Genomic DNA, 15,282 nt, shown 5'->3' on the forward strand with positions numbered 1-15,282 from the left:
TTATGTTTTAAGAGCTGTGTTAGGTTTACAGAAAAATTGAATGGAAAATCCAGAGCCTTTCCTTATCCTTCCTCTCTCTTTTCATAGTTTTCTCTATTATTAACCTCTTGCACTGGTGTGGTACATTTGTTACAACTGATAAGCAAAATATTGACACATTATTTTCAACAGCATCCAGAGTTTAAAATAGGGTTCACGTTCTGTGTTGTACAGTCTATGGGATTTGACAAATGGTTTACACAATTTTGATACACAGATATACACTTATATGCCCTTTTATTTATTTATTTTTTTGAGGAAGATTACCCTGAGCTAACATCTGTCACCAATCCTCCTCTTTTTTTTGTTGAGGAAGACTGGTCCTGAGCTAATATGCATGCCCATCTTCCTCTACTTTATATGTGGGACCCCTGTCATATCATGGCTTGATAAGTGGTGCGTAGGTCCGCACCTGGGATCTGAACTGGCGTACCCCGGGCCGCCAAAGCAGAATGTGTGAACTTCACCGCTGCACCACTGGACCAGCCCCTATACCCTTTTATTTTTGAAGACAAATGTATTAGTAAATATGCTAGCTTTGCCTTAAAATATGTTTGATGTTACTCTATTTTGATTTAATTTGATCAAAAATGTTTATTTAATAATGTCTGAAGGTTAACTATCCTTTTTCTTTCATTTTTTCTTTTTGAATCTTCCTTCCTAATCAATCGAACTCTTTGCTTGTTAGTCTTGTGTGCTTGTGTGGGCCCGAAATATCAATACACAGCCTTTCCCTAGCAAAGTCTCATGAAAATGTGTTTTTTATCAGTCATATTCTTTCACTATATATATTAAGAAACATTTTTCTCTAGCTTCCCAAATTGGGGATTAATTTACTTTCTCAGTTCCAATTCCACTTAGAAAAATTATAGGGGAGGAGAATGATTGGTGGTTTGAGTAAGATGCCCCAATTGCTAAACAGTCACTGTGGCTAATACATGAGTAATTGGGTTGGCCCCTCAAGGATCCACTTCCCTCTCACAGCTGATGCATAGACAGCCGATTGTAGTCATGTAAAGCATGGTACAGCAGCTCTCAGATGTATGAGTGGATGGATCTCACATTCAAGGAACGGCACTAGAGAGACTAAATTTCGTAATCCCCCTCAGGACTTTTTCCTCATTTGCCAGTAGACTATAAGTTCCATTAGAGCAGTGACATTTTTCTTTTTTGTGTATCCTCACAATCTAGAGAAGTGGCATATATTAGTTGATCAATAAACATTTGAGGAATGCATGAATAGATCCATAAATAGGATATTTATTGAATGCCTTATCTGTAGAGTGCAGTGTGCTAGGCCTTAGAGATAAAATGCTTAATAAGACAATTCCTGCCCTAAGGTATTTCTTTATTCTAGAGAAGTCTCTTTGTTTTTTGAATGTTTTATCATACATTTATGATCTCTATTCAACTTTACTCAAAATGAGATTGCCAGAGTAGTCCAGAAATAAAGAATTAATTAACAGAGTCAGAATATGAATTCAAGGTCATTGCTTTGCCTCAAACCATGGGCTACTTGGAGAGCCTTCACCGCTTGTTGATTTACCCATAGCTAGAGATGAGGACATGATGGAAGATGTTATCCCTGACATGTCTACAGCTCTGATTCCAATAGACCATCCACCCTCACGTTTTCTTTCCTTGCCCACCTCTAGCCTATGCTCCCCAATCCCCAAGTTTGGAAGGGCAAAAACTCATTAAAATGAGTAGAGAAGAACAGGCAGAAGAATCCTGTTATAGAACAAAATATGACTTTAGTTCCTGCAGAAGAGACACTAAAAACTCATTTGGCAACCTCATGCCGAATATCCTGATTATATAACAAACGTAAAATATCCAAAACTGAATCCATTTTCCTTTCTGTTCTATATTATAGTCCCAATCCCATTTGTTCTTTTTTGTTGTTACCCTCATGAATAGCGTTCTCATGTCCAGAAATCTGTCCTCATCCATCATGTCCCTTTGATTATATCTATTAATATTTTTCCAATGTTCATTTACCTCTCTCCTGCCTTTATTATTTTCTTGCTTGTTATATAATCCCTCCCTCCCTTGACTCCCCTGAAGTTAATATTCTGGGCTCTGGATTTATTCTTCCTGGGTTCAAATACTGGTTTTGCCACTTGATGTGCCAGGGAAATTTTGCTAAGGAGATAAATCTTCCAAGAGAGGTTGTTAAAGGGACTTGTAGTTTAAAGATTTGTTAATGTTGCAGAAAAATCTAAGTGGATCTTTTCTGTTGCCAGGAAAAGAAGGCTTATTTAACAGGAGAAGCTCATATTTTATATCCTTGAAGACATAAGCTTGGTGATAAACAGCTGGAGAAGGTATGAAAGGCAAAGGAAATCCTCAACAGTGGGAAGAACATGATCAGAAAGAAGAAAAAAAGTCAGTACTAGCAGTGGCTCTTTCTTCATGAAGGCTGCAGATGTTTCTTCATTCCTATTTGATGACTTCTTCTCTGAAAACATAAACTGCAACATCAATTCTTTTTTCTAAAGGAAAGGGCTCTTCCCTCCCAGAAAGCTTGGGCTCCTGTTCAAGTGGTTTAAAGTTATATATCAGTCCTCCCCACCCCTTGGCAAAGTCCAAGTTTATAAGCCGATGGACACTAGAGCCTGAAGAAGGGACAAGCTGAGATATTACATTTAAAAAGACTTGAACAGGTTTCTGTGTCTCCAACAGTAGTAACGTGTATTGAGAATTCTCTCAACTGAGACCCTTCCCTTCAAACACCACCCCCTCCTCCATATTTGATAACAAAAATAGTAAGAAGAGACATTTTCTTTTTAAATGTAGCTGTAAAAATATTTACTTCAACACACACTGAGCACCAGAACAGAAGGGAGACCATGAGTTTGTTTGGAGTTTTCTTATGACAAATTTTTGCTGCTCAAAAAGACGCTGTATTTCCCCAAAAGTGACACTAGAGGAAATGTCCCCGGATATTTTTCAGTTGTCCCATTTCTCTTTCTGCCTCTCTCTCTTTGAAAGGGGCTAAAATCATACCTAGTGAAAATGACCTACTCTCCACACAAGGACAGCTTTCTTGGAGAACATACCCATAAGAAGCTTGAGCGGAGGCAGCAGAGGTGTGACACTTCACTTCTTACGGAGGTAATAGAGAATTAGCTTCTTGGGGGACATCCATATCACAACTCCTTAAACGAGCTAGAGAGGTCTTTGGAGAAGAATCTGGACAATTTTCTGTGCAATCTGAAGCTAGGCAGATGGTTATAGACGTGCCAGGACCCTGAAGGCTAAAATAAGGATGGAGGATCCCACAGAAGGTAACTTCAGTAAAAGAATAGATGTGCGACCCATCAACCATATTGTAAAAGGACACATCCCCAGCTTCCCAGTCCAGGAAAACTCCTATCCTGTGGGAGTGCTGCATCAGTGACAGAATCTGTGGCTGGGAGGTGAGAGTCCTGATTTCTCCATCCTTGTATATCATCACCCAGAAATTCTTCTCTGGACTTTCTACAAACCACCCCTCTCTCTTCACTGTATCTGAGCAAACACCCAGAGCCCATCTAGTCCCAGGTCCAACTTCTGTCCCTGTTTTCACTTCTACCTCCCAGTAATGTCTCCCTGTGGTAAAGGAATTCTGGCCCAGAACACTGAAGATGGTTTCAGATTCCCCTTGCCCTTGGTATGTTGGGGCATCACAGTTCTGAGGTACATTCTCTATTGAAGAAACATGTTTTCCACTCTTGCATAAGATGAGGTTGGGATGAGCTGTGTCTGGATCCAGAGTAACAGCCACTGCAGATGTGGGGGAAAAAAAATTAAAGATCATTCCACTATGGAGACTGGTTGACCTTAGAGAAGATGCAAATACTGAGAAAGGATAATGGAAGGAAACAAGAGGGAGAGAAATGGAAGAGCAGATAAAAAAATTATGTTCTATCCTGTGTCCATTCATAGGAGACACATGATGTGTAAATCATAGAAGGCCAGAGTTGGACAGGACCTTGGGTAACCATTTGTTCCAGACAGGCTGAGACCATCTGGTCCAGATGACTGTCCCCCTGGAAAATCTCCAGGGTCAGGTATTTCAGGATGTGGTCTCTCCATTCTTCTTCAAATGTCTGTTACTTTAATGCTTGCTCTTAGTAATTAAGCCCTGTCATATTTCAAATCAAAGTGTACCTACTTTCATTTAAGCTTCTTTGGTATTGTTTTTTTTGTGGGCTTATGTAATAACTAAGTTATCTACTTCTCATACACTCTTACCATATTTCTAATGGTTGAAATCCCAAGCTCTAGTCAGAAAGATCTGAATTTTGATAATCACTCTGTCCTTAATGGCTGTGATCTTGGTGAAGATGTTTTTGCTTCTCTCAGCCTCAATTTACCCTCACGATGATGCATGTAATTATGATACCTCAGCATAGGATTATTGTGAGGAGTAAACGACATAATGTGTAGAGAACTTAGTACTGTGTCTTGTCCATGATGATCACTCGGTAAGTTTTAGCTTCCAATAGTTACAGTAACACTAATACCAGTAGTGATAGTAGCAACAGTACTAATACTGGTGGTAATTTATCCGCTTCTTGTCAAAGCAGACAAATTGAATAATTAAAGTTTTTCTCATAAGAATTTGTATGTGCGACATTAGGATATGTTTTAATTTTCGGAGGATTAAACTAACTAGAAAATGTTTGTGGATGCAGGGACATTCAAAGTAAAGTAGTCTGCACTAGAATTTGGTAATCAACTCACAATTCTGGAAAGACTCTTAAGATGGTCAGGAGCTGTTTTCCACTTGCACTAAGATGCACCAAGCTCTTCTCTGTCTCAGGCTGGTTACATGATAGACTTCCTTTTGACTGAATTACTCTTTCAGTGTTATTCACAATAATGAATTGACCATAACACTTAAGTCTCAGACTAAATATCAATCCATCAGGGAAATTCCTTTAATCCATTGTTTTTTTCTCATGGAAATCTCTTATTCCTTCATAACATGTATCACAGTTTGTACATGTACTTTCCCATGAAGTCAAGATCAGATCTACTTTGTTTATTTGCCACTGAATAAATGGTTGCATAAATTTCTGCTGAAGGAATGAATGAATGGTATCTGAACAGTAAGAAGTCTGTTAACGTTTCAGCAGGAGATTGAGACTGAAGTGAAAGCTACAAGCAGGCATTATTGGGAATTTATACAAATACAAGAGTTTCTTACTTGTATAGAAGAGATTATGTGGGACAAAATCATAAGGTTACTCACCTTCTTCAAACTGTTCCTTTCTCCAGTCTAAAAAGAAAAAAATCATATGGGAAATTATGCCAAGACCATGTCTTCTGAACTAGTAGGATGCTTATTCCTTACTGTCTGTATTTTTTTGGACCCCCACCTTCAAAATAAAGTTTCCAGAAGATGGTAGATCTCTGAAAAATGCCCTGGAAATACCTCATGAAATCCAGGGGTGGCTGTAGCCCCAAGACAACCTCTGTTACTCACCAGCATATAATTTCGCTTTCCTCCAGTCTGAAATAAAACAAAGGAATTAGATTCTCCCATCCATAGGACCTTCACTTCGGAGCATGAAATGGCAGCAACAACATACAATATGAAGGTTTTTGATAGTGCTATGTTGCTGTATTCATCACTTCATGACTATTCTGAGGTATTTGACATTTTTTACATCTCCTGTGTTATTTTCCACATTCCACTAACACTTCTGTGATAAAACATGAGGGTCTTGTTCTTTTGGGAGAAGGAGAAGATAGGCTCAAATTGTGAGAGTGTATTCTATTTCATGTGATATTTTGACATCTTTGAGCCTCACAGGGCTCCAAACACCTAACTAAATTTCCCTGCTCTCACCAGATATGTCCTCCACCCAGGAGGAAAATCTCCCCACTCAGCTAATTTCCTGATCAGCCAAGCCAGCTGAACCCTACCTGGTCTTCAACCTAATGGGCTTCACCTCCCTGTCAGCCTGCAAAATTATTCAAACAATTCAATCACATACTTCCGCAGACAACAGCCAGCCTCCCACAGCCCTTGCTGCTTTACTCTGTTCCCAAGTGCAACCCCCATGTGGCCCTGCATGGCTTGTGGTGTCCTCCAACCACAGGATATGAACATATGTGATTAATAAACTGCTGTAAATTGCATATGTCCAGTTTGGGCTGTTGTGCATCTGACCATCTCATTCTATTTAGGGTGGGGGATGTCTCCCTCACCAACAAGGTAAAGAGGAGGCAATCAGAACACAGGGGCAGATGAGAGAGTTGACCCAACTGTAACATCAATATAACTCACCTTGCTGATATAATTCCTTCCTTCTGACTGAAAAAGAATAACAGCCTGTTAGATGCCAAGTACACAGCATGGAATAAGGACTCTATTTCCCCTATTAGAGTAAAGACAATGGAGAACTTACCAAGCTCTTTCTCAAGTGATTCTAAAAAGGAAAGAAAATAACAAAAAAGACTTTACAGAAAAAAATCCAAGGTTTATTTTCTAGAGTATGTTACTAAGCCCAGATCCTGAATGCTACTTCCGTATACCTACATAAAGAAATTTACCTTAATTGAGAATTACTATGGCCATTTTTTCTAACTCCATGTTTATACTAGTGAGTTTTCTCTCTCAGTTGAACTCTCTATTATAATATTTTTGTCATGGAGATCCTGGGCTCTATGTCCTGTTGAAGGTCTTGGGGCTCTAACTCAGTACACGTAAGTCTCTGTGTTCCAACAGATGCCACCCATATGCACAGCCATGCTAAAAAAAAACCCTGTAAATTCACAGATCCCACCAAGTCTGATTCACAGTTTACCTTTGGCTTTACTTTCTTTCTCTTTTTCCTCCATGGCTTCCCGTACTCTCTTCTTTTCCTGCTGTTCTTTCCAGGCCAAAAACATAACAGCACCCACAAAAATACCAAGGATGAGGAAAGTCACAGCAAATGCTACCTTCCAAGGAGAGGTCCTAGGGAAGAAGGGTTCTGACACAGGACCCCCCAAAATTTATCAAAAACATACATCAGGCAAGTCTATACCATCCCAGGTCCCAAATATCCCCTCTTTCCTTTTTTCCTGTCCCCAAAATGAGCAACACTGACCTGGGATGGAAATAGTTGCCTCTTGCTCTTGTCCAAAGAAGGGGTTCTTCATGGAGCAGAACACTTCTCTCTTTGAGCTGTCTCTCACAATGAGGGATGCCTCTAACTGAAACAACCCATCGTCGTCTTGGGTCTCATCCTCAGAGAGAGACGGTAACTTCTCTCCTTTTGCGTCTTTCCATTGTACCTCAGGCTGGGGAAACCATCCCTTGCCTGTGCATGTCAGCCTTATTCCTTCATCTTCTGGACCCACCATGAAAATATGGGGAGCAGAACCCAAACCTGGAGAGGAAAGTAATTCATCTGAGACCCGAACACTTTTTATCCAGAATTTCCTAATTTTATATAGTAACACCAGTGGGGAGATGGACGAAGCACCATAGTTCTCGGTGAAAGGAGGGGGTTTCTTTTCTTCTCCCATAAGATAAATGGATGTCTGTGGTTCAAAAATCACAAGAGATTTTAAGCTGACACTAGGACTTATATTACCGCCTGTTCATAACTACTTTACCCAAGCATATCAGCAATTTGTCATAAAGGATAATAGGAAAGGAGCAAAGTAAAATTTGTCAATGTTGAATTTTTTCAGGAAAAAAAATCAATATATCTATATCTATATCACGTATCTGTCTATTCCATTTATTGGAGTCTCAAGGAAGACTATCTTTCTAGGCTTAAATTGAGACTTTGTGTAGTCACTTCCTTAAACAATCTCTGTAGTTTTTTCCAAATTTTCTTTCTTACTCTGAGTAGAGATCATCTAAAAGATGAAGGTAGCAAGATGAAGTGAGTCCATAAAAGAGTAAAGGTGTTCTTTTATCTTTGCACTCTCACCCCTTCTTTTTTCTTCCACCACCTCTCCTCTTCTTCAGCTCTGCGTAGGCTGGGTCTACTAGTAGATTCATGTAACCAGTACTCATATGAAAACATAACATTACCAGAATGCTAGAAGAATCCATTGCCTCCTTGAGAATAATGGCTATCCTGACTTCTAAGACTATATGTTATTTTGTCTTTTTTAAACTTGACACCACAAAGAATGAATCTTCTTATGTCTGGCTCAGTGCTATTCCAGTTCCTCAGATGTAGAAAATATATTAGGAACCTCACCTAATCGTCTTTTTTTTTTTTGGATAAAAATTATAATACAGCTAATAGTTTTTACTGCCAAGCCCTGACCTGCCTGGGAGGACACACTCTGGAAAACAGAAAGCAGTCTGAAAGACAATCCATCTTCTCAGAATTGCCTGAGGGAGCTGTCAACTCTCTAGAATAAAGGAAATGAATATAAGTGAGTGAAATTGGTCCTGAGCAAAATGAAGCAGAGCAAAGCCTAGGAAGCAAGAACTAATAGACCAAATAGACCTCGCACCTCCTGGAAGAATATAACCATTGAAGTTCCAAGTTGAAATAAGCAGACAAAAGCTATACTTATGTCAAGAAAGAAAAAAAGAAGGGATGCCCATTCCTGAGCATAGAAGCAGCTGTACTAGGCAAAGGTTAACTGAATGGAAGATAAGTGTGGATAGATAATCAACCAACTGCTCCTAAAGGTTGGACTTATCTTTACACCCATTAGTCAATGAACTGATATGGAAAAGGAACTGAAAAATGCAATGACTCCAAGGAGGTTATTTCTGGGACTGTGAAAATCTTTGACCTCTTACTGAAAGTAAGTGGGATCAAAGCAACATGGCTCAGGAGAGTTTGTCTTAAAGGAAAGAGCACTTTCCTTTAAGACATAGCAGGTTTGGCTTCTTCCCATTAAAGTTACACATAAAGAAGATGGATAAATGAGCCTATATATATATTGTCAGATAGCGTTAAGTTAGAAATATTAGTTTAAAATAGGCTTAACATATTCAAAGAAGAAGAAGAAAAAATTTTAAAAACCAACACATTTGTCTAGGTAGAGAGTACAAAGCTTTAAAAATGGAAACACCCTGACGTTGTCAAAGAAATGGACAGACAAATCATTATAACCATGTAGAGAATTTAGAATATACCTTGGTATCTATGAGACAGTTATGGGAAAAAATGCATTTGTAAATTGATGGAGATTTTCTACATTATTCTCTAATGGCACAGAGATAAGTGAATATACATTAAGAAAGAATATTTTGAGCATTCCATGAAACTTTATACCCAAAACACATTTCTGTAAAGATTTAAATGTAGAAAGCAAAGCAATAAAAAAAAAGATAGAAACAAACTACAACTACACGCAATTAACTTCATAGAAAAACCTCACAAACATAATCGTCAGCCCAAAAAAACGCCAGACATGAAAGCATCCATGTACGTGAAATTCAAAGATAGGCAAAATTAATCCATGAGGTTAGAGATGAGAATGGTGACTGTCCTTGGGGAAATTGTGACTGGAAGGGGAAAATCAGATTTTCCTGGATTCTAATTAAGCTCTGTTTAATGATTAGGGTGCTAGTTTTTCAGGTGCATTCGCTTTATGAAAATTCATTGAGAGAGACATTTAAAGTCAGTACTAAATTCTCTATGTATGTTACACTTTAATATATCTTACAGAAAAGGTATTAGGAGAAAGGAAAATAAAATATTTTTGTAATATTAGTATAGATGGACACATCTAAGAGCACCATAAAACTAACAACACATGAAAGATAATGTTGACAATTCTGACTACAAAATACTTTTAAAGGTCTATAAAGGAAAGATATCACAAAAATTATAAGTCAAACACAAACTAGGAAAAAAGTGTTTTCAAAATTTGAGTAGAAGAGCAACCACGAATCTATAGAAAATTTTCAAAAAAAGATCTCTCTTAAAAAAATCCGGTTAATTAAGGGATATTAACAGGAAATTGAAGGGAGAAAAAATGCAAACAGGTAAGAAATACATAAAAAGGTATCCAATTCATTTGTTATGAGAGTAATACAAATTTGTTATGAGATATTTTTACCTTTCATACTGATAAAAATGAAGCAAAAGAAATATAATATTCAGTGTCATCAAAAGTGTAAATAAATATTTATTCTCATGTAGCACTGTTAGGAGTATAAACTGGAACACTTATTGGACTATCCATAATTTAAAGAAATTTCATGATTATCTTGAAACTGGAATTGTTAAATTATAGGATATAAACTTAATCATTTGAGAAACATCTTGTGAGAAACAACTTATATCACTGCATAGAGATCTATGTGCAAATATGTATATTTCATTATTTTTGCCATGATATAAAGTTGAAAACTGTCAATGCTCATTAGAAAGTAAATATTCACATAAATTACAGAATTTCTATATAATGAAAACATTTACAATCATAAAAGAATACAATATTTTGTAATTTGTCTGCTATATATTGTTAAGGAGGAAGAGGCAAGTTATAGGAAAAAGATATTGTGAAATATTTTAAGTAAAAATATCAGTGTATGTATATGGAGCAGAAAATTACTTGACATTTTAATGTGTTGTTAATTCTGCTTAGATAACTGTTACTTGAGTTTTCCTCTAAGGTTTTCCCTCTCCTGATTCCATTGATAGTATTTCAGTTTCAGGAATATCTATTTGGCATAAAGCAGGAACTGCATGAGGAAGATCCTTCTTCCTATATTGTTGAATGCATACGTTAGTTAAAGAAGTTGTGTAATATGGGCGGGAAAAAGAATGTTGATGAGCTAGCATCCTTAAGGGGAATAGAAAGAAGCTCCGATAGAGTGGAGGGGAGGTTTCTCGAAACCTAAGGAAGAGACAGAAATCTTCAGGTGCCTCTTGAAGAATCGCATCAAGTCTTTAATAATATTCTCGACTTAATCTTCCTGGAATCAGTTTGGAGAGATGTAGCAAAGCCTGGGAAGATAAGCACCCCAGCACTAACCAGTGAGGCACCAAGACTGGAGGGGATTTACCGAATCCCAAGCACTACGGGTTGCATGAGACTCCAAGGACCTTTTGCCAATTAGTACTCTAGGGATTGAGCAGGAGCAGGAAGCTCCAATAAGAACCAAGACATAACTTCACACTAGGCTTATGGGCTGGGGGCCCAAAGATAGATTTAATTTTGTTTTTAAATAAGTTAACATGAACATTTTTGAAGATTAGTTTATGAATAAAGATTAAAATTTGCTACTGAAATATATTAGAAATATTGTGATTATATAATATACTATTAAGATTTAATTATATATAAATGTATTACATAAAGAAAGAAAGGGGCCAGCTCCATGACCGAGCGGTTAAGTTCACGCGCTCTGCTGCAGCGCCCCAGGGTTTGGATCCTGGGCTCAGACATGGCACCGCTCGTCAGGCTACGTTGAGGCGGCGTCCCACATCCCACAACTAGAAGGTCCTGCAACTAAGATATACAACTATGTACAGGGGGGTTTGGGAAGATAAAAGCAGAAAAAAAAAAAAAAGATTGGCAACAGTTGTTAGCTCAGGCGCCAATCTTTAAAAAAAAAAGAGAGATAACTGAAAGAGCATAGAACAATCTGGTATTAATTGCTACTTTGGAAGAGAAAAAGGAATATTGAAGGGAGAGGGGGGTTATCAGTTTATATTTTATACCTTTCTGAATTGTTTGAGTTGGATACAATGCACTATGAAATTACTGTAAATAAAAATGAAAGAGCACCAATGATGACAACACTCACAGTGGTCAATTCAGTGTTCTGTGGACTAACCCTCAGTCAGTTCCAGCCTTTCACACTGATCCCTCTCTTCAGGGCCTTTTTATTCCCCCAAAACCCACTCAGTTAATTGTTTTCTCTACTTCTGCTTCACTTAGTTACTGAATGTCGGTTATTTTCTGACCTCAAGCCTCTGACGACAAATTTTTTTTATTACAATACCAATCAACTCTGTCAAACGCTCACAGTCACTTCCTCCAAACAGTGCTTTCAACTCAACCACTAACACTGTCAGTTGAGCCTCTGTCTGTCAGTGTAGTCAACTGGGATTACGGTCTCTGAGAGCAACGGTACATTTTAGTAATCATGGTGGCTTCCTTCAAAATATGTGAGGAGAGACATAAGAAGGAAATAAATTATTTTTCTGGTAGATATTTATGAAAGTTTTTTAATTTTAAAGTAGAGCACAATAAATGTATAAATAGATTAAGAGGATTTGGGGTTAAATCCAGTGTCTGAAATGTTGACCAGCTCCAAGGATACTTGCCTTTTTTGTCTCTGTCCTGTTCGCCATCCTCCCCCTAAAATCAAATAGGGAACATTTACATTTCTCTTAGAGTGGTCTATCTTCTTAGGTAATTACTTACCTATCACCTTTAGCTCCAAAATGGCTTCTTCATAATCACTGCCTTTTTTAAAAAAACACTTGTACATTCCATTGTCTGAGATCCGGAGGCTGTGGATTCTCACAGCTACTCTTCCCTCAGCGATGTAATCTTTCACCAATTCTGCTCTCCCTTTGAAATCTACTAGCTGTTCTCCCGTCTGCTCCATTCCATCCTGATACACATACACAGCCTCTGAGAACTGGGAGCGGAACCACCGCAGCTCCATGTTTTCCACGCTCATGGCTGGGGACACACGACAGGGCAACACCGTGTCTGCACCCAGCATGGCCACAATGGGCTCTGAGGGGCCAATCACTAAGAATGAATCTGGAATAGAGCCACAAGTGAAAAGGGTATCAGAATGACCTGCCTGGGAATTTTAGAACACAGCATTATTACTGCCAACCAGAGCCCCATAGACATTCTCTCATTTATACAGCAATGATTTGCAGCACACATTCAGGATGAAGATGTGGTAGTGAACAGAACAAAGAGGGTTTCTTCCCTTTCAGAGCTTACAATCAACAATGCAATCTCATATTAAATAAATGATTTTTTAATTGCAGTGGTGATAAATTCTCTGAAGGAGGAGGGAAGAGTGCTGAGAAATCATTAAATTGGAGTTATTAATCAGGTCTTGGACATCATAAAATGCACTTCTCATGAAGCTGAGACCTGAATGAATTAGAAGGCATTAGTGAAGCAATTCTACCTGGTACTTCTCTCTAAAATAATAACATTGATTTATTTGTCCTCATGTATGGCTAAATAAGTCATTATATCAAAGGAAGGATTTAGAATTAACCCACGAATACATGAGAAGTGATGGAGTGATTTAATCCTTCTACTCAGAGAACAAGAGAATCCAGATATACATAATATAAAATATTCTCACCTGAGCCCCACATGGACACCTGGAGAAGCAGGATAGAGAAGAGGTCACTTGGCAGAGAGAAGTGCAGAGAACCCACCATCTTTCCCACAGCAGAGAACAGTATGACACACAGATGGGGGTCCTGAAAATATCTGGAGTAAAGATAAAAATGGAACCCATAAGGTAAAGGGGTCATGGCTAAGGTGGTTCACAGTCCTTCTAAGAAACGGTCTCCTGAAGCTCTCAAACAACTGTAGTGTCTCTCAGGGAACATCAGGGAAGCCTTTGACACTCACAAAAAAAGATCTTTTGTTTCCTTTTTCTAAGGAAGCAGTCTTCATCTCAACAGCCATGTTCTTCAGTGATAGATCTGTCCACAGTCTCTCTAAACTCTTCTCTTAGTCAAGAACATTTTATCCAATTGACAGAGAGACAGAGAGAAGGCAATGAGCAGCCACAGAGAGAGATCACCTTAACAAGAACATTACTCCAACCTCAACAAACTTTCTCCCTATACATTCCCATACGATGAAGGCAGGGATATAACTTGATCTGTCCTCCATCCCTGGGATCCTTGGTCAGATTCTCTCACTTCCCTCCCTCTTGCCCATCACCCACAAAAGGAAGCACTCACATTGTTTACAGAGATGAGGGCATCCTGGAACTTCTCATCCTCACTGCTGCAGGCACCAGGAATACTCTCTGCCCTTTCTCCCAGTTACCGTCGCTCTCGGCTGTCCACAGGTCTCTCTTGTGAGACTTGCTCCAAGATGTCAAGGTGATATCAGACTTTACAAAACTTGGGGCCCCAGAGGAAGTTTTGGGTGGTCTTTTAAAGGGTTTTGGAAAACAGAAAGAAAGATGGCCCCTCCACAGGAATGTGTCAGCAGCGTGCTTCCCTTTGGCCACACTGACATACTCAAACCTGAAAGTAAAATGAGATAAGGAGCAAGAACTTTGACTTGGCATGTGTAATAAATCTATCTAATAATTACATACTTACAAGTTAAAGAGAGAATCAAAAACAAGTGGTTTCTTTTTTTCAGAGAAGTATATTATCCAGGTTCACAGCATAGATATTTGAACTTGACTGCCTGAGTTAAAAGCCTGGGGAGGCTATTTACAAGTGCATGATTTTGAGCAAGTTACACAACCTCTCTGTGCCTCAGTACCCTCATCTGACATTGAGTTTAATAATAGTACCTACCCTAAGTTTGGCTTGGGGATTACATGAATTTGTATGTGTAAACCACTTAGAAGAGTGTCAGTAACATATAAATTCTGTGTTAGCAATTTTTACTTTAACGTCTTGCTCAATTCATCTCAATATATCTGCCATTCGGATGGCAAAGTTTCATCTGCCAGTTAGGTCTTTCATTCCATTAGACAGAGAATTGAAAAGACATTCTCTGTATATCAAAGTATATCTCAATAAATGTAGTTTCTTAGAAAGCCAAATGCACCTTACTGTCTCTAGAGAATATTTATTTAAGATCTTGGTGCCCCTTTGGCCATATTGTTAGTGGCTCTCATACTAATACTTACGCAATTGTTATTTGCGTCCCTGATTATCCGTAACCCTTACGTGACATGAAGAAATATAAATTAAATTTAGAAAGAAACATGAATTAAACTTGGAAAGAATGTGAAATGTCAAGAAAATTCCTTCTGATCACATTCTATGTCTGGCACTGTACAATTGTGTTATTATTTCTATTCTACTATTGGGAGCCCTAAGATTCTTGGAAATACAGCTCTAAGGTCCTCAGAGCACAGAGCCCTCCATCGTTGACCTCTCTTTTTCCCCTGCACAGCTCTGCCCATGGCTTCCAATGTCAATTATGGCATGGTAGGAGGACATGTGCTTCTCCTGGTTTTCTTCTCTAAATCAGTTAACCTTGTGAGTTGAACATTGGGATGACCTGAAGACCTGAAAGTCATACAGGAAGATGACTCCCTTTCCCTCAAGAATGTGATTTCAGCCCTTTGCAGATGAGAGGAGAGAG

The 15,282-nt window shown here is 38.5% G+C and overlaps 1 protein-coding gene across 2 annotated transcripts; it reads right to left on the bottom strand.

The window, feature by feature from the left end:
* Positions 1–2,370: 2,370 nt before the first annotated feature.
* LOC106827312 (butyrophilin subfamily 1 member A1-like) lies at positions 2,371–14,207 on the bottom strand. Of its 2 annotated transcripts, XM_014835086.3 has the most exons (10): positions 13,911–14,207; positions 13,298–13,428; positions 12,382–12,729; positions 7,128–7,409; positions 6,843–7,010; positions 6,444–6,464; positions 6,323–6,349; positions 5,516–5,542; positions 5,282–5,308; positions 2,371–3,807 (listed from the first exon to the last, which is right to left on the bottom strand). In XM_014835086.3, exons 2-10 carry the CDS (start codon positions 13,374–13,376, stop codon positions 3,149–3,151), a joined length of 1,638 nt encoding a protein of 545 aa, XP_014690572.3. In that variant the 5' UTR covers positions 13,377–13,428; positions 13,911–14,207; the 3' UTR covers positions 2,371–3,148. The 2 variants fall into 2 exon arrangements, with proteins under 2 accessions (XP_014690572.3, XP_070371258.1); XM_070515157.1 differs by lacking the exon at positions 5,516–5,542.
* Positions 14,208–15,282: the final 1,075 nt, after the last annotated feature.

The sequence above is a fragment of the Equus asinus genome, chromosome 8 (assembly GCF_041296235.1).
Source record: "Equus asinus isolate D_3611 breed Donkey chromosome 8, EquAss-T2T_v2, whole genome shotgun sequence".
Classification (NCBI taxonomy): Eukaryota; Metazoa; Chordata; class Mammalia; order Perissodactyla; family Equidae; genus Equus; species Equus asinus.

Coding starts and splice junctions, on each gene's coding strand:
- LOC106827312 (XM_014835086.3), bottom strand. CDS start 13,376: ATGGTGGGTTCTCTGCACTTCTCTCTGCCAAGTGACCTCTTCTCTATC. Junction 7,410..12,381: donor TTTGGAGCTAAAGGTGATAG/GTAAGTAATTAC, acceptor TTTCCTCTCCAG/GTTTGGGTTCTGCTCCCCAT. Junction 3,808..5,281: donor AAAGGAACAGTTTGAAGAAG/GTGAGTAACCTT, acceptor CCACATCTGCAG/TGGCTGTTACTCTGGATCCA.